Below are 23,177 nucleotides of genomic sequence, written 5' to 3' on the forward strand. Positions count from 1 at the left end.
TTCGGGCTGAAATTGGCGACAAGGAGAACAAAGGTCCGGCCTATATTTATTTCTTGTTAGTTAAGTTGTTAACACTAGATTTATTAAATAACTTAGTCGTATTCTGTGGATCTAGGTCCCTCATCGGAATCAAACCACTTTAAAATTTTTTTGTATTGCGTGTGTGTGTGCGCTCGGTTATGTGTCTGTATTTTCGCTACGTGTCACTCTGTTCCAAATACGAAGAATATATATTCATCCATGACAATATGACATGAATGTTAATCAAAACGAAATCCACCATTTTTACAGTTTCTTCAAATTTCTTAGGCTAGAATGCTCCCTTTCTATTACTGTTCGCCTCCACCAACTGCTATCAATTTTAATTCCAAGGAGTTTATGGAAAATATAGATGAAAGAGCATTTTTAGTTCATTCTCTATACATATCCATACAATTACAATAAAAATCCTTGCATTTTCAATATCCTACTCAATTAAATAATATTTTTTATACACTTATCATTATGCTCTTCTCTTTGCTCGCAACTGCTTTAAAAAATAAAAAATTTATATAGTGTGAATAGTGTAACATTAAATTTTACTTTCTATAACATTTTATTTCTCCTTCACTCTCAGTCACATCTTTTTAAGAAACAGGTTGAGAATGCTCGAAGAAACCTAATTTATGTAAAAATTCAACTTTTCCTGTAAGTGGGGGGCCTTTCCCTCCATTCGCAAAGCAATAGATCTGTCCACATAAAAACGTGAAAAGAAATATGTATGAAAGCCATGTATGAAATTAAATTCAATAGACGTATTATAGGTCACTATAGATATTGTAGTTAATCAAGCATTTGTGTATCCATCTTGAAATTATATTTGATAAATGCTTAGTAGTATTTAAAGTTGTTAAGCAAACTGTATTACCTTTTTTAACGTATGGTTAACACACACCATTGTGCACTTGTCTATCACAAGACTCAAACCCTCGTCAACTTAGGGAGGGATCGATGCTTACACACCATGATAACGCTAAATCAACGGCCCTTTGGTAAAACTAGTGATAAATGACGAACCCAGTTGCATGCATACGTAAAACCAGGCATGGGTGACTTGGTGTGTATAATAAATGCACACTATATTGACTCCTCTTCCAAAAGACAAACCCTTGTTCCGAACTCCTCGTAATGCATCCCATCCGCTTTCAACTCGTCTGGAAAATCCGGACCATGCCACGCATGCAACATTGCGCTTGCTCTGAGCGTTAAGGAGTGAGCATTGTCACATGAACAGAATAGTTATACATTGACCATGCATTATACTAAGCGAATAAATTTTTTAACATGATTTATTAAATTTTTTTCAAACAATTAATGTTAATTATTTCTAAACAACTACTTATTAATTATAATACAAATATAACATTTTAAAAAACTTTACACAGTAAAATACTAAATAAAGTAATAAAATTACGGATCCAGTCCATATTCCCCCTGTCGCCACTCATGATATTCATAACGTACGGGCTAATGTGACTATGATTATAGCTTGCATATATAGGTAAGTAATTAATCTTGAGTATACAATGAACGACTTCGGTGCATGATTTATTAGACAGGCAACATCATGTAATTAGGATGACTTAGAGTGTATTAAAAGGATTGTGGGTGCATTTTGACTTGGTAGGTTGAGCTTCATATAGCTGTGTTTAATTACTTTCTTGTTTTTTAACTGCAGATTTAATGAACTTGATTTAGATTTATAATATGTAAATCCGCTCACATTATTGCGATTAAATTAGACAGCGGCGTTTCTCCCAAAAGATTATAGCACTTGTCATATCTATTACCTAAGTTCGAGTCCTTAGACTGAGGGTAGTGTGGGGTGAGGGGTGGGCGCGGCCGCCTACGTGGCTCGCGAACACCGCTACACCCCTCCGGTGAGCGAGGGCGCGGCCGGCTCCCGTGGCTGTGGTCGCGGGACAATATAGCCGTTGGAGGTAAGATGACTGGTCAACCTTACCGTTGGCCAGTTTAAATATATATATATATATATATATATATATATATATATATATATATATATATATTATTTTTTTACCTATAAATAAAAATCCACACGTTCTATTAAAACTCAAACCATACATTCTCTCTATCAAAACTTCTATTTATATATTTATAAATGGCATCGTCGTCATCATCTTCGTCTTCCTATTCTACCGAAGAAGAACTCATTTGTCAAGCGGTTCAAACGACGATAAGCTTTTTGAGAGATCAAAATCGCCCCCGAGCCCCATTGTTCCGCCAACCGCGTATTCGTGATCGAAAGACCGCTAACGAAACTTTGATACGCCACTATTTTAGTCTCAATCCCACATATGGCGAGGATAGTTTTAGAACCCGTTTTCGAATGAGTAGACGATTATTCATGCGTCTAGCAAATGACTTGCCGGAGCACTTTGAGTATTTTCAACAAAGGGATGACGCTAGAGGTAAGCCCGGGTTCACGGCTACTCAAAAAATTACCGCCGCTCTTCGAAAACTAGCGTATGGTGTTGGATCGGACATGTTGGACGAGTATCTACAAATGGCTAAAAAGACCGGACGCGATGCGCTTAACCACTTTTGTAGAGGTATATATTTTTTTACGTTTGTTTATATATTTTTCAAATATTTACGTAACTTATATAACTTTAATAATTATAGTTATGCGTCATATCGCTATACAATTGGAGATACTTACGTAGACCAACAATGTATGATATCCAACGCATATACGAGGTGCACGGTGAAAAGCATGGTTTCCCCGGGATGCTCGGTAGCCTTGATTGTATGCATGTTGGTGGGGCTATGTGTCCCACTGCTTGGCGAGGTCAATTCCATCGAGGTGATCAACCCGGCCCTACTATCGTACTTGAGGCGGCGGCGTCACAGGATCTTTGGATTTGGCATGCGTTATTTGGGGTTGTCAGGTCTAATAATGACCTCAATGTTATCGATCAGTCACTGATAATCGATGACCTTATCGACGGGGTAGAACCTCCTCAAGCTTTTTTTTGCAAATGGAGAACATTTCAAGTACGGGTACTACCTCGTTGATGGTATTTAAAACTAATGGGGGATACTTGTTCAAGCTTACGCGGCTCCAGTTTCTGACAAACGAAAGTACTTCACGAAGAAGCAAGAATCGGCAAGGAAAGATATTGAAAGGGCGTTTGGAGTCCTAAAGAAAAGATTGTCACACCCCAACCTACGGCGGAAATGCCGGGGCGGACTGATTGCTCACAGCTTTTCAAAGGTTACTATCATGCACAATATTTAAATGACAATATCTATTAATTGACTTCAATTATCAAATAAATCAAATACAAATAAGTACATAATTCATACAACAATACAAATTTTATATTTCTTGATTAAAATATTCTTCTAACTAAATTCTTCACTAAGTCTTCACCAACCTGCATATGCGTATAAAATAAAGTTTTGTCAACAACACATGTTGAGTGAGCAACACACCAGTTTAGTTGTACATATAGTATATATAACAAAATACGTAGCTGCAACAAGTCATATGAGAATAACAAAATAACCAAAGGAGCAAGTATAACAAGTATACCTGAGATGTCGAGAAGCACAAAGGCTAACGACTGGCGTATGATCATACTAGACTGAGATTATGTTGGACCTCTCCGAATGCGAAAGCATACAAAGCAAATAAGCACATAAACAAGTAAGGTATAAGTTGTTAACACATAAGACAAAGCTGCAGTTTTGAGTATAAGTATATATGAAAAGTATATTTACGCATATGTCCCCAAAATATTGAAAGCGGTAAAATAGGGGAACGTGGTACTCACCTTAAAGATGAACGAAGATGATTAAGATAATGCGAATGAGGCAAAGAATCACACGCGAACGTTAAAGCCTATGAGAATACGAGAATAACGGATACGCTTAAGTTAATGAACTAGATTGATTACGAAAGCTCGATATTTATAAATAATATTAAGTTAGATTATTTAAACTTACTTAGTGTGTTAAACCTTTTTTTTAATCTTAATATTGTATTTTTATTATATATTAATATATGTATAAAAGTAACACATCTTTTAAAAATTAGTTAATTCATTAAAATATAAAGTATAAAATAAATTTACCCTTTGTAAATATGATAAATCTAAGTTATTAAACAAATGGTATATATATACATGTATGTGTATATTTATATACACATATACATATACACATGAACAGACTTTTAAATAAAGATACGGAAAAACACATGTGTCTTTGTCGGTTTTATAAAAAGATAATTTAATTAGTTATTGTTATAGTTATTATTTGTTAAAAATGATTTTAAAACAAAGATATAAAAAAAAAATACATAAACAGGGTGGCAGGGACTCGAACCCACGACCTACCACTCTGTAACCCATGAATTAACCAGCTGAGCTAAACAGCAGATGCATTAAAAATTAGAAACCAACATTTAAAATTAGATACGACCAGAACATAAACATGAACAAACCCTAACAATCAAATCTCGTTCAATCCGATAATTTTGAGTTAATTAACTATAGGGGTTTTATAGAACGACTGATTGTGATCCTAAACATGTAATCAATTACCTTTAATCGATGCTAACAGGAGGTTTAATTGGACGGACATGTGGCGGCCAGGACATGCGACGAACGGACAACAGATGTTGATAATAATCCAATTGGTTTGAGGGGTTATGACGAAGATGAGTATATGATGCTACGTCTGCGTTTAATTGAATTTATGTTAACGTTTATATGCTTATTAAATCTAGGGTTAGGGTCGGCTTAATATAAACGAATAGCAGATTCGTTTTGATTCATCTTAACATAATAAAGAGTCGGTTAAGCCGTAATTGGTACGCGTAATATGAATATTGATTCAGTTTCCATAATGCATGCGAGAATTGTGGATCAAGAAAACCCAATTGAATCGGGTTAGGAATTTGGGGATTGGATATGGGTTACCCAGATTATGAAAATGGGTTATAATGTCAAAGTTTTATTTTTAGAACCTGCAGTTTGAAAGTGGGTACAATACAAGTTAAAAGTTTATATTTTGGGTTAATTGTGTCAAAACTTAAAAGATATAATCATAAGTAAAAGTATAAGTTCGAAAACCCGAGTTGTTACAGTCTCCCCTACTTTAGGGAATTTCGTCCTGAAATTAAAGAATACTATAACAACACCATTAAAGTTTAAGGGAAAGAAAAATTTTAAAATAAAATTTTAAAATTTACCATAACACCGATCTTTGAATAGTTAAAATAACGCTCCAAATGCAAAGCCGATAAGGGCACTTATATTATTGTTAATGTAATATTTTATATTATTATTAATGTAATGTTTTATATTATTATTTAATGTATTATTTAAAATAATTAAATAAATAAAAAACTGGATCAAGCTCCTGCTCAACTGGACCACTACATCCTCTGGGGCTTGGTTGAGGGGCTTGATCCATGGCCATGTCATCGACTATGTGTCAGATTTTGCTTGGCTCACCTAGGGCTCAACCAAGCCCCATTACCCTTAGCCTTACAGTAATACAGTCCATATTTTAAAATGTATACATGAGTTAAGATTTAAACATAAGATCCTCTAAAAGATAACCTTAAGAAAAATCTCCTAATCACCGTACCAAAGTGGTGATGGAAGGACAAGTAGTTTGGCAGAGCGTGTATGAACAATTATGACATTATGTACATGATTCAATTCCTGATTGGAGTTGGTAGTGTGATTATGATCAAAAGGCTGTTACAAACATAAACAAATCAAGGAATTGCCATTTGAGTCCTACACTCCTAAGTCCTACCCCACCAATAACCAATAACTCAACCCCCCCCCCCCCCCCCCCCCCCCCTTCACCCACCCACACACATTTTCTAAAATATTGTTCTTTTAACATCAATGGGGTTTTCATGGATTATTTTGTTGGATAAACACGAATGTAAGATATATATATCTAACACAATTATTTGTAACATGCCGCATTATATATTTTCAAACACATGGGATTGAATTCGTAATTTTCTCATAGTTATACAAATAATCCAAAAAGTGATCCTACCAAATAAACCACAATGTAATTTAGTCTCTAAATTATTATTATTGTCCTTTCAGCTTTTTAATCAAACAATACTAATAGTACTGACTATTAGTTGTAGTACGTATATTTTATCATTTTAGACCTTTTAGTATTGTACATTTGTACTATTTTCTTTGTTATTTGAACCTTGGGCCCCAAATTACTTTTCCTCTGAGTTTTGGGTCTGACATAGTGACTAGGACCACATATAAACATCTGTCGGGTTGTTCGTTCTTTCTATTTTGGGCCTCGGCTTGTGAATATTTTTCATGTGCAACGCATTTACATCAAACAAGGATTTTGGGCCCAAATGTGGACTATGCATTATGCAAATGCAAGTAATGCAACTACTTGCGAAATTAAGTAATTTAGATGCAATATACTTGAAAGTTGAACAAGTAGTCGGGGTGTTGGCCTGTTGGTTAGTCGAAGTCCTTTCACTACACAAGTTTAACGGATTAGCTAATAATGTCCGGTTACGTGACAGCATTTTTGCTTAACTAACTATGCTCCGAAACACATAATCTTAAGAGTTCCTCTTTCTTCAGCTCGATCTTTCTTGTCAAGATCCGCAAGGATGAGACTCAACTTTTGAGATCTGAGTCCGTTTTCGTTTATTAGTTACCCGGTCGGTCGTTGCCAGTCAAAAACCGACCGGTTTTTCTTCATAAGAGAAAATCCTATATTTATTTCGGATAATATTATTAGGAAGAAAAAGAAAACATGTTTTAAGAGTCTTATTGTCGATTAAGATAAACACATCCCACGTGTAGACGTCATCCGTTCCTCTCTCACAAACCCAATCATCCATCCACACTTCCGTGTTCTATTCCGACTGATATTATTATTAATGTTAATATTAATATTAATATTAACCACACCTACTTCTTCAACTTCACAACCCAAACCAAACAATCCAAAATGGGTACGGAAGCTAACACCACCTTCACCGGAGAACAACAATCCACCCAAGCCTTCAAGCTCGTCGGCTTCAAAAACTTCATCCGAACCAACCCCAAGTCCGACAAGTTCACCGTCAAACGTTTCCACCACGTCGAGTTCTGGTGCTCAGACGCCACCAACACCTCTCGCCGCTTCTCATGGGGCCTCGGTATGCCTATTCTCCTCAAATCAGACTTATCCACCGGCAACACCGTCCACGCCTCTTACCTCATCCGCTCCGGCCACCTCAACTTCCTATTCACCGCACCTTATTCACCTTCAATCACCACCACCGGTTCCAGTTCCAGTTCTATACCATCTTTCTCACACACCGTCTGCCGTGACTTCACCGGTAAGCACGGACTTGCCGTCCGTGCTATCTCCGTTGAAGTCGAGGACGCCGAGACTGCTTTCGCCGTTAGTGTTGCTAACGGCGCTAAACCCTCATGTACTCCCGTAACTATTAGTAACAATAATAATAATAATAATAATAATAACCAAAACGACGTCGTCGTAGTATTGTCTGAGGTAAAACTCTACGGCGACGTCGTTTTGCGTTACGTTAGTTATAAAAACCCCAATCTTGAGACTAATTTAAAATTTTTACCGGGGTTTGAGCCTGTCGAAACAACGTCGTCGTTTCCGGACTTGGATTACGGTATCCGTAGGCTCGATCACGCGGTCGGGAATGTTCCGGAGCTTGCTCCGGCTGTAGAGTATGTGAAATCGTTCACCGGGTTTCATGAATTTGCTGAATTTACGGCGGAGGATGTTGGGACGAGCGAAAGCGGGTTGAATTCGGTGGTTTTGGCGTGTAATAGCGAAGAGGTTTTGTTACCGATGAATGAGCCGGTGTATGGGACGAAGAGGAAGAGTCAGATACAGACATATTTGGAGCATAATGAGGGTGCGGGAGTGCAGCATTTGGCGTTGGCGAGTGAGGATATATTTAGGACGTTGCGGGAGATGAGGAAGAGGAGTGGAGTTGGGGGTTTTGAGTTTATGCCGTCGCCTCCGCCGACTTATTATCGGAATTTGAAGAATAGGGCGGGGGATGTTTTGAGTGATGAGCGGATTAAGGAGTGTGAGGAATTGGGGATATTGGTGGATAGAGATGATCAGGGGACTCTGCTTCAGATTTTTACTAAGCCCGTGGGTGACAGGTATGCCGATTTTAAACGCTATGTTCTTTTAATTGTTTGGCCTTAACGTCTTGCTTGAATCACCATGAAATTATTGAAATCGGGTTAGGGTTGTAGCAATGAACATAGCATATGTTTAAACTTGAAGTCATCATGTTAACATACATTGAAAGTTTAAAGAATAGACAAACATAAAGTGAAGTGATAGGTTGTAATCCTATAATTTGCTAGCTAGAATTGTATTATATGTAATTTTATTGAAGTATGAAACTCTTTCATAAAACAAAAACAGATGGTAAAAGATAACATGTTGAGGTGTTTGGATGTGTGATTTGAAATGGATCATATGATTCCTGGTGTCACAATTATAATACTTTTTGTTGACCGAGGCAACAGTTGGTGAAAACTCACAGCGCCCTGTTGGAGCCAAGTAAAATGCAGTTGAGCTCAGCTCGTTTAACTTAAAAGGGCTCGAGTTTGGCTCGTTTTGAGCTATATTTCTAGAGCTCAGCGCTTTGATTTATATTTCTAGAGCTAGAGCTTGGCTCGTTTTGAGCTATATTTCTAGAGCTTAACGTTTTGATTTATATTTCTAGAGCTAGAGCTTGGCTCGTTTTGAGCTATATTTCTAGAGCTCGAGCTTAGCTCGTTTTGATTTATATTTCTAGAACTCGAGCTCGGCTCGTTTTAGAGCTATATTTCCGAAGTTCGAGCTCTGTTTGTTTAGAGCCCTAATTCTATAGCTCTAGCTTGGCTTGTGAGTAGTTTTTCAAGCTTGAGCTTTGCTTGTGGGTAGTTTCATAATGTTTATGTGTATCATTTAATTATTTATCTTAATTTTATACGAGATAATAACTATCATATAAATATATTTAGTATCTTAAATAAAAATTATATAAGTAAAAAGACTCGTTTAGTGAAGTTCGGCTCGAGCTCGGATGGAATGGAGTTTTTAGTTAGCCTATCTCAAGTAGCTCACGAGCGGCTCGGCTCTTCGATTACAACCCTAACAACAACTAGCGGATGTTGTATACTTGTATTCATACATTAGAGACCTCTGTTAGATAGAAATCAAAGTAAGCGTGTTAATATCCATAATAAATGTTGTAAATTGGTATGTACAGGCCAACGATATTCATCGAGATAATTCAGAGAGTGGGGTGTATGGTGAAAGACGATGAAGGAAACGTGCAGCAGAAGGCAGGGTGTGGAGGATTCGGCAAAGGAAATTTCTCAGAGCTTTTTAAATCTATTGAAGAGTATGAGAAGACACTGGAAGCGAGAGCCGCCACTGCTACTGCATAATTTTAAAATCTCATATTGTGTAATGGATATGTGGATTCTGTAGAAACAGATCTTGAAAATATATGATATTAAACTTCACAATAAGTTATGTAACACGTCGTCGTTATGAACATACATATCTCATGATTATGTTATGTTTCGTCGACTGGTATTGTACTTTATTTAGCTCGACACTAGTCGTACATAAAAGCTTTCATATTGAATTTGTTTCAAGCTTAAAAAACTTGACTGCCCGTTTATAAACCATGTATGCGGTTCATTTCATGAATATTTTTCTCTTTATTCAAAAAGGTTTTTTTTTTAATGTGTATTTAAACGGGACAAATGAAAACACCTGTAGCACCAGGCCACCTTTGGAAAACCTTGCTGGATTCAGTATGGCTCCTCACATGATTGGATCAGGTATAATTGTAGACTCCACTCACGTTTCCCAAGAAACTATAATAATTTATTATGAAAATAAAATATAATCATGCAACTATCGGTGGTAAGGCTATGTGTAGTGGAGGGGCTACAAATGAAGGCGGGTTGTTTCTAGGATTCATTTTGCATATACATATATATACATACACACAACATATATACATATACATATATACACACACACACAACATATATACATATATATATCACACACACAACATATATACATATACATATACATAATAATAATAAACTTATCTCCTCCAGGCGACGATTAACCCACGCCCCCGCCCAAATCGCCCCCATTTCACCCAGGGGGCGGTGTTCGCGCCCCAAATCGCCCCAATTCGCCCCTTTCTTGCGCCCACTACACATGGCCTAAGTTACATAATAACATCTAAAGTTCAAATAATTGACTTAATTACATATATAATTATTCAATGGGTATATAAAAAATAACATAAAACAGAAGTGTTTTTTTGTTTAACTCTAAACTTGTTATAAAAGTATGGGTGCATTAACATACAATAATAGTTTAACGTATATTAGGTACACGAAATACTTTCAGTCTTAGAACACCAAAAGCGTTTTGGTGTTCAAGCCAAATTCCCAACCCTAAAACGTTCAAGGCTAAACCTTAAAACGTTCAGGCAAAAATCTAAAAACGTACAGGCTTAATTCATGATACATTCAAGGTTAAAACCCATTACTCAAAACTCAAAAAACTGATCAATTGAAGTTTCAAATTGATGATTAATTGAATTAGTTTCAAGGTTAATTGATCAATTAGGTTCAATAATTTCAATTTCAATTTGATCAACTGACCTGTGAACCACAGATGATGGTCGTGAAGGAAGAAGAGGTGTTTACGACAGTAGACAATGGTCGTGACGGTAGACGGTGACGAATTGCTGAACAGTGATAATGGTGAAGGTGGACGGAATTGATGGGAGCATAGGTGGATGAAGAGTGGCCTGCGTAGTTGTGATTTTAGGGTTAGCGTGGTTATTGATAATCGACGTTTCAGAGTGTCGCATACCTATTGTATGATCGATGATTAATGTATTGGATCCTTTAATAACAAAAGTAACACTACATAGATGATTAATGTATCGAATTGCTGAGCAGTGATGAGGCCTGTGAGCTAGTTGGTTCTTATTTGAAAATATCCATTGTGGCTATCTCTGTGTTCCGATGCCCCTACAAATGCACTAGTAATTAAAAGTGGTTTTAAACACTTGTGTTGCTTCTCAAATATGGAGTGAATCGAGTGTTTGAACGCAATACCAGATGAGCATAGAAAAGTCAAATTATGATCTCACTTGATTAATATTTTCATTTGATCTTATGAATCATATCTTCGTATTCCAGTCAAGATTTAAAACCATTACATGAGAACAAATTAGAACAGGGGCTGTCAATTTATGATACGGACCTGTTAACAATTAACACGACACGACACGAGTATTAACAAGTTTAGGTTTGAGCTTAACAGGTTTCGTGTCTTAAACATGTCGATCTTTTTAAACATGTTAAAGACCTGTTAACATGTTAGTAATCTGTGTAGATTTTTAATTACAATAAATAAATAAATATACACTCCTAAAGTCCTAAACCTAAATTTATACTTATATACGACATTTCACTAATGCCCGTCAGAACCCGCTGTTATATTTTTAATTGATAATATGGATTTGCTTCTATGGTTTTTTGTTTCAAGTATGTCATCAATTTGTTGTTTTTTGTTTCATATATGTTAAGGATTGTGGTTTTTTTTTTTGTTTCAAATACGTTATGGATTATGTGTTAATTAAGAGTTTTATATTTGTTTTGAAAATTTTTGGTTCATTATAAATGTATTATCCATTGTATGTTTAAGCTGGTCCCTTAACAGGTCTTAACAGGTTAACCTGTTACTAAACAGGTTCGTGTTCGTGTTTGAAAAAATTGACATAATTAGTTATCATGCCGTGTTCTTGTTTAGTACAACATGTCATCGTGTTTTATCGTGTCGTGTCTTATCGTGTCATGTCCAACATGTTATGACAGCCAAAAGTTTATAGGTTGCACTTTGTCCAACTATATGATATGAAAATAATTGTTGGGTGAACGGGTCATCAAAAAGATATAATATGTAAGATGGAGGTAGCATATAAGAAACAACAACAAATCAGACCAAGTTAATCTTATAAATAGTCAAAGCTATTGATAGAATGTATGAAAATTTTACCTTTATTCTTGAATAAGAAGATTATTTCTAGAGATCTTTAAATTTAAAACAGACAACAAACAAACGTGCATATACCATTCCAATAACAAAGCAAATTGTGAAAGAGTGACATAGTAAAATAGGAACACATATAACACCGTAGAACACATGTTGAAGAGGTAGGTCCCAGCAGAGCCCAGTTGGACCCGCAAGACTCACCTTAAACAGGGACGTCTGCGCAGAGACCAACTGGATCCGCAGGACCAACCATGCTCAGAGACGTAACGTCCTTACGCGCAGTACGCAAGCTGGTCCCGCAGGAAATGCCTCCCAATGGTGAAGGACTCCGCCTGTCCCCGCAGCCTCGGATACAAGCCATTAGGGAAGGCCACCCGCGCAGCATGGCTACACGCACAAGGCACTTAACTCTCCCCAGTGTCACCTGAAGGAATGAGCAAAGGCGGGAGGGGGAAAACTCCCGCCTAAATGAGCCAGTCCGTATGATGGAGGATCTTTTGTGTGATACCTGACGAGGTACAGACAAAAGATCTGACCAAGAATGCGACAGCTCACTGACAGCAGCATGGCAGACAGCACGCCACAGCACTGTGACCAATAGCCGCCGCCTACCCACCAACTCCTGCCATACCACGTGCCTAGCCTGTAGTTGGCAGAAGAGGAAGAGTGCACGACACGCCTGCTCTGTGTCAGCCGCTACCTATCCACCACTCACAGGTAGGGCACGTGCATAGGTTACAGTTGGTAGCGTGTTGGGCCGGCTAAACCCCTTGGAAACCTACCTTCGGCTATAAATACCCCAATGGTATGATCATCTTACGACATCTTATCTTATCATATATACCTGATATCTGCTCTAGCAATCTCTTAATATACTTTTATATTTAAAGAGCAATCTAGTCTGATTCTCACGCCGGAGGGTGGTCACAAGGAGGAACCCCCCCCCCCTTCTCAGTGACGAGCTCACGGTGTCTGTTTTGCAGGTTGTCAGAAGAACCATCTTCCAAGGGTCTAACCCCTCGTGGGAAACATCTATCTAACCCCCAGGTTACCAGTAATCTGCCCGGGGTCTGGTTAGTGTTTCTTCATTGGCGCCATCCGTGGGACAAGTGCAGTAAATAATCGCCCACTGGGATTCACCGATACCCAGTTTAAAAAACGAACAAGACTCCCCCGCCAAACTCTCGATGAAGTTAAGGCATGGGCGGAGGCACGACAAAAGGAATTCCAAGCTGAGTTGGACGAACGCTTGCGTTCCGTCCAACAGGCCGACGAATTCGAAGAATACTTGGACAATGACTCGGAGGAATCCGACTCCGACGCGAACCCTCGCCATAGGGCAAAAGGGAAGCGTAAGGAAACGGACTCCCAACCGAGAAGGCATTTTGGACAAGCCTTCAAACCAAAAAGCACAGGTGGAAGTTCACGAGACTTCTCCAAAACGTACAGACCGAACGTTGCAAATGCGGGAACGTCCAAATTTGCAAGGGACATTGCGGAAGCAATTGCCCCAAAAAGTGCCAAACAAATGCCCAACATAGGCACTTATGATGGTATGTCCGACCCAGACGACCATTTGAACAGGTTCATAGCAGGGGCAACCGTCAGCAACTGGACGGAACCCACGTGGTGTTACATGTTTCAAATGACGCTGGTGGGGGCTGCTAGGGTTTGGTTTGATCGTTTACCGGTTAACCACATTTACGACTGGGCAGACTTCCAGCAGAAGTTTAGCCAACACTTCAGCCAGCAGCGAAAGTATACCGAGGAGCAATGGACAATCCTCAAATGCATACGGGAAGAAGATGAATCTCTGCCAAACTTCATCACTCGCTTCAACTCAAAGAAGTTAAGTTTGGGCAATATCAGCGAGGATCTTGTTCGCGCAGCCTTCATCCAGGGCGCGCAGGACCCAGAGCTTATCCGCACCCTAACGGGTAAAGATGGAATGCCATCCACATGGGATGGCATCATGACAGCAGCTAAACGCTATGCGGAAACGGAGAAGCAACTGGGTAGAGACCTTCCGCAGAGCACAAACCTTTACACCCAGAGGACGAGAGAGGACAACGTCCTCACCGCCCGATTGAACAAAAAACGGAAGCAAGGCATTTGGCAGTCAAGGGTAAACTTTGACACCTCATCCGGCTTACAGCACCGATTGGGTGAAAGGGATAATGTAAAGCTGCACCGGAACTCCAGATGGACGCCACTTACCAAAAGCGTCACTGACATATTTGCTACTGAAGAACTCCCATGGCCAAAGCCTCCAGTAATCCGACATCGTCACGATGCTGATCGGAGCAAGTACTGTGACTATCACAGAACAAAAGGCCACAACACTGAAGAATGCATAGACGTAAAAGACATGGTCGAAACATTCGTCAGAGATGGGACGCTCGCACACCTCGTGGCGAAATAAAAGCTAAGCAGGCAGGCAGGTGCGTGTGGAACCATGGCTGGGGTAAACATGAATAAAAAATCAGCTTCAATATGGAGACTACATGCTGCGTAAAGAACGAGATCCCGAAACAGGTGCGTGTCGGCTCGATGGCACTCCTGTCCCAACATGGAAGGGAGTTCAATTACACAGTTTGCATGTAATCAATTCCAATTTGTACAGAAAAGGCCAAGAGCCACTTCTAATGGAAATGATTCTCTTTCAAACGTCGAAGCTGATGATTTACATTTATACTTTTGTACACACTAATATGCCGGTTTTCACCGCATAATTACAAAAAACGTCATTGCATGGGAAGGCGGTCCTACCCGCACGAACCCAAAAAGCATGATAAACCTTCACGCAGGTCAGTTGAAGGGGAAAAAAGTTACCATATGAAAGTGCTGGTCTATCCGCATGAATCATTCGAGGGAACTGCACCAACCTATCAACAACCGCGCGTGGGACGGTTCAAAATTCTTAAGAGGAAAAGGTAAACCTATACGCAGGTCAGATATGGGTAAAGTTATGCCATCCTACTAAGTGCAAGTGACGGGTCTACCCGCACAATCACGAAAGAGGAAGCAAAACTTCACACCTATTATCAGCCACGTTCAAAGGTTAACTTATCCTCAACAGGCAAACCTTCACGCAGGTCAGTTGAAAGAGTTCAATTATTCCATTAAATGAAAGTGCCGGTCTATCCGCACGAATCATGAAAGGAAGAACACTAACCTATCAACAACCGCGCGTCGAACGGTTAAAACTATCCAACACTGGTGACGGCATTCACATTACGTGAAGTCGTTGCGTGGGAAGGCGGTCTTACCCGCACGAACCCAATAACGTGGCAAACCTTCACGCAGGTCAGTTGAAGGAGAAGAGTTCAATTATTCCATTAAATGAAAGTGCCGGTCTATCCGCACGAATCATGAAAGGAAGATGAACACTAACCTATCGACAACCGCGCGTCGAACGGTTCAAAACAAAATTCTTAAAAAGGTAAGAAAAACCTACACGCAGGTCAGGTATGGGTAAAGTTTTGCCATCCTACTAAGTGCAAGTGACGGTTCTACCCGCGCAATCACGAAAGAGGAAGCAAAACTTCACACCTATTATCAACCACGTTCAAAGGTTAACTTATCCTCAGAAAGTAAGAAAAACCTACACGCAGGTTAGATAAAAGTTAAAGTTTAGCCATCCTACCAAGTGCAAGTGACGGTTCTACCCGCACAATCACGAAGGAGGAAGCGAAACTTTAACCCACTATCAACCACGTTCAAAGGTTCTTATTCTAAACACTTGGAAAATTGCTATTTTAAACTAAGTATGCAAGTCATAAGTTTATAAAGCAAAGAATCCAATGAAAGGAATAACAATCGTATATTTCAATGATATATTACAACAGTGGCCGGGTAACTACCCGCCTAAAAGAAATCTATACAAAGCTAAGTCTATCCTAGCAGTGGGAAGGGATCTTCAGGATCAGGCTTCAGGGCCACCTCCGCTTGGACCAGCACCATCAGAGAGCGGCTGCCCAAGGAAAGCCTTAAGGATGTTTAGCCCATCATCAGCAGCAGCAGCTTCATTCACCTTCTCCACCACTGGATGCGGGAAGGCAGCGTACTGGTTCACAGCTTGGTCATAAGCAGCTTCAGTATTAACATTGAATAAAGGGAAGTTGGAGGGCGGAAAGCCTCTCTCAGCAAACCCAAGACCAAGCAGGAAGCCAGTCTTCTCCCCATCCTCATGAGAAGCGTTGAGGGCTGCGCTCATCGCATCGTCATAAGAGGTCTCTGAAAGGACCCGACGCACAACCTACAAAAGAATACAGTTGGAACATTTTCTAATTACGAGCGGAAAGCGTAAAGAAAAAGATAAAGATACCTGAGGCAACGCTTCTCGAAGCAGCCATTGGAGGGTAGCTTGACTTTCTTTGTAAGCACGTTCGGCTCCGCTTTTATCAAGGTTGGCAAGTTGAACTTCCTTGGCGGCAGCCTCTTCGACGCTTTTGAGTTTCCTTTCAGTGCGGTCAAGCACCCCCCTCTGGTCAAGGATCTCCTGCAGCTTCTTGGCATCTTCCATTGCCAAGGCGTCATGAGCATGCTGAAGAGCCTTTAATTTGCATTTAAGCTGCTCATTCTCTTCGCGAAGCGGCTCAGCAACAGCTTCAGCCTTGGCAGCCCTCTCAGTTGAGTTCCGCGCAATCTCCTTAGCCAGCCGAAGCTGTTCATTCACAGCTTGGGCAGCCTTGGAGCGGGCCTCGAGTCGCGCCTGGACTTCAACCTCGAGGGCCTTGAATGCTCTCTCCTTCTCGGCGGCGGCAGCGGCCAACTGCCGGTTCTCCTCCCGCAGAGCCCGCGTCTCAGATATTTCTTTGGCGCGAGCTGCTTTTAACTTGTCGTTTTCACGACAAAGCAGCTCGACGCGGGGCTGCATCCGGGCTTGGAGAACCCGAAGCTCATTGGTTAGCCTACCCTCCTGGTAGCTAGCCATGGCTTCCCCCAACGCACCATGAGGAGCAGCGTGGCGAGCCCAATCCACGCACTCCACAGGGGTGCGAAGGGTTATTCCTCGGCGTATGTTCCATCTTGGAACATACACTTCATTGGAATCCGACACTGCAAAAGAAACAAAGGCAGTTAGGAAAAGATGACAAAAATATACAAAGGAAAAAGAACCCTACGTACCTGTAGGGTCAATAACAGGCCGATAGCCGCCAAACCCATCACCTGAACCTAAAGGAAATCCATCCAACAGGTCAGGCAGATGGGAAGGTGGCATAGATCGGCGGGAAGCCCGGCGCGTACCTGATGGTCCGGCCGTCGGTGCCGGTGGCGCAGGTATAGTGGCAGCCGCTGTGGTAGCCATTGTTGGCGTCGCCTCCTCAGCAACAGTAACCGCCAGCTCCGTGAAAGATGCTGTAAAAATTGCACTCACGGCCGGCGGAGACACCTTCTCAGCTGGAACAGCCTCAGGAAGGCTGGAACCAGCGGAAGCAGGCGCAGACGCCTGGGTCGACGCCTCGGGAAGGCTGACCGAGCCTTCCCTCATTGGCGGGGGAATACTTGCTCCAATTACACCCGGGAATGCGTCAACATCCACACCTGCACAAGCAAAAGTGTTAGAAAAATTTATTTGAAACAACAAATCTAGACAAGAATTATGGGGGTACTTACGGGGTTTCTTGAGCTTGAACGTACGGACGAGCGGGGGCGAACCCGATGGAGCCGGCCTCTTGACACCGGTAACCGTCGTCGTCGCTGCCTCCCCGGAGGTAACAGCTACAGCCTCCGGAGCGGTGGTCTCCTCACCACCAGGCTTCCCCGCCACCTCTGCACTATCTGACTCCGAGTCAGATAGGACTACCGGGTCGGCCGTAGAGGCCACCTTCTCTTTGCCTTTCCCGACGGCAGCCTTTTTCTTCCGCACCAGTGGAGGACCTTCTGCGGATTCCTCAGAAGAAGAAATGTCAACTCCAGCAGCAGGCACAGCATTGAGAGGTTCAGGGTAGAAGATAGGCTTACCTGGCCGTCGGTGGCTCAGGATCTCTTGGCCTGGCGGGTAAACCTCCACGAACCGACCCGCGGTCTGCTCTAAGATGGGCAACTCGTTCTCGTCCAGAGCACGAGTACCCATCCGCGCGGGACCATCTTCCTCCCGCGGGTTCAGGAGCGACTGAAGATCGTTCCCCTCTGAAATCAACAAGAAAGTTAGAAAAAATCGAAGTCAGCAAAATGAAACAAGACGTACCATAAGGGATAGAGTTCGAACCATATTCAAGGACGATCGGAACCTTATCCGCATTCGCCGCCTTCCACACCCGGCTCATCCCCAGCATCACCATCGCCGACTCCGGAAAACGGAAAACCGGGGACTGGACCCGAGATATCTTCGAGAACCATTCCGCCTCCTCGTAGTTGAGGGCGGGAAGGTTCGGAAGCGCCTGGCCATTCTTGAACTTCATGGCGATGGGGATGGCGCGAGCGGATATGAAGAAGAACTCTCTTCTCCATGAGCGAAGACTCCGCTCGGTGGTACAAATCTTTAAACCCTTGATACGGGTTGTAAGAGTGTACCACCCCTGGATGCACCTCCAAGTGTAGAAGGTCATCAGACGGTCAACGAGGGGCTCAAGGCCCAGTATCCGGCACACCCACTCAAAGTGCCGGACCTTGGCAATGGCCATGGGGTGCACCTCTGTCAGGTGCACACCGTGCCTCTCCAGGACACGGTACACAAACTTTGTCAACGGAAACCTAAGGTTTCCGTAGACAAAGAATGCAGCATAAACCCCGATCTTGCCACTAGGGGCATCGTACACAGTATGGTGGGGTTCAGGAAACTCAGGCTCGAGAGACTCGAGCATGAACTTCCTGACGATATACAGGTACAGATCGACAGGAAGAGAGCACTGGCATTCGCCAGCAGTCTTCTGGTCATCAGCATCATGAGAAGACATGGTGGAAGAAAGATGAAAAGAGATTTCAGGGTAATGCTTTACTGAACAGAAAAATTCGCCGGAAATTACTTGAGAAGAAGAGATGAAAGTGAAAAGTGTGAATTGCAAATAACCCTCCCCCCCTTTATATAGTAATCGCAATTAATGCGATGAATTTAATAACGGAAGAGAGAGAAATCAAAGGTGCAATGAAACTAGGACGCGTGGCAAAAGCAAGCTGGCAACATCTGTCACAAGGACGTATGCCAGAGATTTCGCGGCTACGCGCCCGAAATCCCGTGCCCACGCGCCTGAAAAAGCAACTGGAATGACCATGTTCTGTCACGTCACCATAACTCCCTGCACGTCCTGACACAGTCAGAAGAAACCGTCGCACGACGTTTCAGAGGTTTGGACTTATCTTTTCACCAACTCTTCGAATTTCAAAATTCAAAATTCGAAAATATTAAAAAGTAAGCGGGAAAATACCCCTTACCCCTTGGCAAGCAAGTAACCGTAAGACGGATGCGGGTACAGTGTAAAGGCAAAACCCTTCACATACCTAGCACCCGCAGGGAATTGAAGCCAAATAAACCTTGGCAAACAAATAACCGTAAGACGGCTGTGGGTACAGTGTTAAGGCAAAACCCTTCACATACCTAACACCCGCAGGGAATTGAAGCCAAGAAAACCTTGGTGAACAAGTAACCGTAAGACGGATGCGGGTACAGTGTTAAGGCAAAACCCTTCACATACCTAGCACCCGCAGGGAATTGAAGCCAAGTACCTCGGCAACCAAGTAACTATAAGACGGGTGCGGGTACAGTGTAAAGGCAAAACCCTTCACATACCTAGCACCCGCAGGGAATTGACGCCAGGAATACCTTGGAAGTAAAGTAACCGTAAGACGAGCACAGGTACAGTGTTAAGGCAAAACCCTTCACATACCTAGCGCTCCGCTGGGAATTGAAACCAAGAAGGATCTTCTGGGCAATGCTTGCGGAAACGGAAATAACATCCCCGCATAGCGGGAACGTCGAGAACTACGTTGTTTGAAGCTCCAAGATGGAATTGGTGGTCTTAACATAATTGATCACTATGTTCAAAACTACCAAAACCTCATGGAAAATACATACAACTGGGACTCAATGCTCCTGACTTGCGAGGAGGTTACAGACCTACCCGCATCATACCCAAAGACCAAGCAGGAAACTCGGGCATTTCTGCAAGTGACAAGGACTTCCGCGGAAAGAATCCCCATGGAAAACCTTACAAAACCCTTTTCAAAACCCTTTGCTCAAGTCCAAAAGTTCACCTCATTTTATTAAACACTCATGAGAAGAACATTGGACTGGGGGGACTTGAAGAGGTAGGTCCCAGCAGAGCCCAGTTGGACCCGCAAGACTCACCTTAAACAGGGACGTCTGCGCAGAGACCAACTGGATCCGCAGGACCAACCATGCTCAGAGACGTAACGTCCTTACGCGCAGTACGCAAGCTGGTCCCGCAGGAAATGCCTCCCAATGGTGAAGGACTCCGCCTGTCCCCGCAGCCTCGGATACAAGCCATTAGGGAAGGCCACCCGCGCAGCATGGCTACACGCACAAGGCACTTAACTCTCCCCAGTGTCACCTGAAGGAATGAGCAAAGGCGGGAGGGGGAAAACTCCCGCCTAAATGAGCCAGTCCGTATGATGGAGGATCTTTTGTGTGATACCTGACGAGGTACAGACAAAAGATCTGACCAAGAATGCGACAGCTCACTGACAGCAGCATGGCAGACAGCACGCCACAGCACTGTGACCAATAGCCGCCGCCTACCCACCAACTCCTGCCATACCACGTGCCTAGCCTGTAGTTGGCAGAAGAGGAAGAGTGCACGACACGCCTGCTCTGTGTCAGCCGCTACCTATCCACCACTCACAGGCAGGGCACGTGCATAGGTTACAGTTGGTAGCGTGTTGGGCCGGCTAAACCCCTTGGAAACCTACCTTCGGCTATAAATACCCCAATGGTATGATCATCTTACGACATCTTATCTTATCATATATACCTGATATCTGCTCTAGCAATCTCTTAATATACTTTTATATTTAAAGAGCAATCTAGTCTGATTCTCACGCCGGAGGGTGGTCACAAGGAGGAACCCCCCCCCTTCTCAGTGACGAGCTCACGGTGTCTGTTTTGCAGGTTGTCAGAAGAACCATCTTCCAAGGGTCTAACCCCTCGTGGGAAACATCTATCTAACCCCCAGGTTACCAGTAATCTGCCCGGGGTCTGGTTAGTGTTTCTTCACATGTAGACATGAATATAGGAAAACAATCACAAACAAAGTCCATCTAAGATGCATGAGAATCTAAGACGTGGAAAAAAAACACAAAAATGTGATATCCTAAAAAGAATTTACCTATCCTATATCTCCATGAACACATATCACAAGGGAGTTTAGTACGTATTATTCATCGATATATAACTCTAGTGAAAATTTTAGGTTTTTAATACTATAAGGTAAAAGATTCTACGAAAGCTTTGGGTCATCCACTTCCGACGTAATCGAGCCTGGCCCTTGTTGATGGCGTCCACGTGGGCCGCAGAAAGACTGACTCACATTCACATAATATCATGAAATCGTTGAATTCAACTATTTTAAATTTAAAGCCGGTAAACGAGCAAGAACATAATCTGCAGTTAGTTTATTAAAGCAAATTTGTACTTTGAATCGGTGCGGAAGCATCATTGATTCTTATAAAAGCAAAGCTAAAAGACGGAATGTTCCAATAAACACACCAAAAGCACCTCTCTGACTCTGTTATATGGATCCACGCTTTCTCGGTTATTGCACACAACGTGTTCGACAAATTGCCTCACTATCATTACCCTTGTCCTTTTGTCTTCATGCCAGATATTAACTTCAATTCACCTGTAAAGGAACCGAACGTTCAGTGTACCGTTCGGCAGGAGGTAATAAATGAACGAACATTCGTTTATTTATGTCCGTTTATTTCGTTTACACATTAATAGAAGATAATGTAAAACTTGGTGCAATACCAACTTGAATGACCCAAATGGTTAATATGAAAAGTATAAGGGTGGTACGGAAGATCTCAATGGGCGGTTTGGTAGAGATCCAAAGTTCAGGGACCAAGTTGAATAACTTGGTGTCATAGTTATATTTTATTTATTATTAAATAAATTAGAAGTTTAGTTTGATTGTGTTTCCTAGTTTGAGTAGGATTAGAATTGTGGGTGTTATATAAACCCATCAAATGGTTTATTGTTTAGAGAGTAGAGAGAGTAGTTAGTATTCCGTTCTTGTTTCTTATTTATAAAAAGAGTCGCATAAACGTTTTATGCAAAATCGTGTTTGGTGTTCTTGATTCACTTGTCTAAAGTTTAACAGATAATTAAATATTTTTTGATGAGTCATCTACTTAATCTACTTAATGGTTCTATATTTGTTCGTTTGTGTTCGTTTATGTTTGTTTATGTTCATTTACGTTTGTTTGTGTATGCTCATTTATGTTAGATCTTTGTTCAGTTATGTTCGTTAAGATTTTAAACAAACAAACATGTTCATTTTTTAAACGAACGGGCATGAAAGTTATTATTTGTTCGATTAAATGTTCGTGTTCGTTTAAAGTTAAATGAACAAACACGAACATGCCCTTATTCGTGTTCGTTTGCAGGCCAAGATCATTTGAAAAACTATAGAATCATCGTTTGTTGTCAAGGGACAGATGTAGTACTCTCTCCGCTTATTATGGTACCAAATCTTGATACTGGATATATGAAGCATACAATTGGCAACCAAGATCATTGTAGGGTGAATACTAAGGTATGCAGGCACAAACAGTTAAAAGCACACTCATGGTAGGGTCATTTGTTGTTTTAGTAAACAGTTACAAAACCTCCTTACAAGACTTAAAAGTAGGAATCTTGAAAGCAATCCAATTTATTCTTCATTTTATTTGCTTTAGGTGTCTTCTTTTACTTTATGCTTATAGTTTAAATTTTTAATGATTAATGGGACCAATTGGTATCTGGTGAGATGGTTGTTGAGTGATAATGGGTTGTCCTGTGGCACTCAAAGATTACCTTTTTATTGGGGCAAAATATAGTATTGAAAGAGACACAATTATCACTTTATTTT

The 23,177-nt window shown here is 41.5% G+C and overlaps 1 protein-coding gene across 1 annotated transcript; it reads left to right on the top strand.

The window, feature by feature from the left end:
- The first annotated feature begins 7,001 nt into the window (after window positions 1-7,001).
- Window positions 7,002-9,598, top strand: LOC143537310 (4-hydroxyphenylpyruvate dioxygenase-like). The gene is made up of 2 exons (XM_077031105.1): window positions 7,002-8,213; window positions 9,317-9,598. The coding sequence occupies exons 1-2, from the start codon at window positions 7,030-7,032 to the stop codon at window positions 9,495-9,497; spliced, it is 1,365 nt and encodes a 454-aa protein (XP_076887220.1). The 5' UTR covers window positions 7,002-7,029; the 3' UTR covers window positions 9,498-9,598.
- The last annotated feature ends 13,579 nt before the right edge of the window (window positions 9,599-23,177 follow it).

The sequence above is a fragment of the Bidens hawaiensis genome, unplaced genomic scaffold, assembly GCF_021521415.1.
Source record: "Bidens hawaiensis isolate Kalapana, Puna unplaced genomic scaffold, B.hawaiensis_p1.1 tig00011171_1, whole genome shotgun sequence".
Classification (NCBI taxonomy): Eukaryota; Viridiplantae; Streptophyta; class Magnoliopsida; order Asterales; family Asteraceae; genus Bidens; species Bidens hawaiensis.

Coding starts and splice junctions, on each gene's coding strand:
- LOC143537310 (XM_077031105.1), top strand. CDS start 7,030: ATGGGTACGGAAGCTAACACCACCTTCACCGGAGAACAACAATCCACC. Junction 8,214..9,316: donor ACTAAGCCCGTGGGTGACAG/GTATGCCGATTT, acceptor TGGTATGTACAG/GCCAACGATATTCATCGAGA.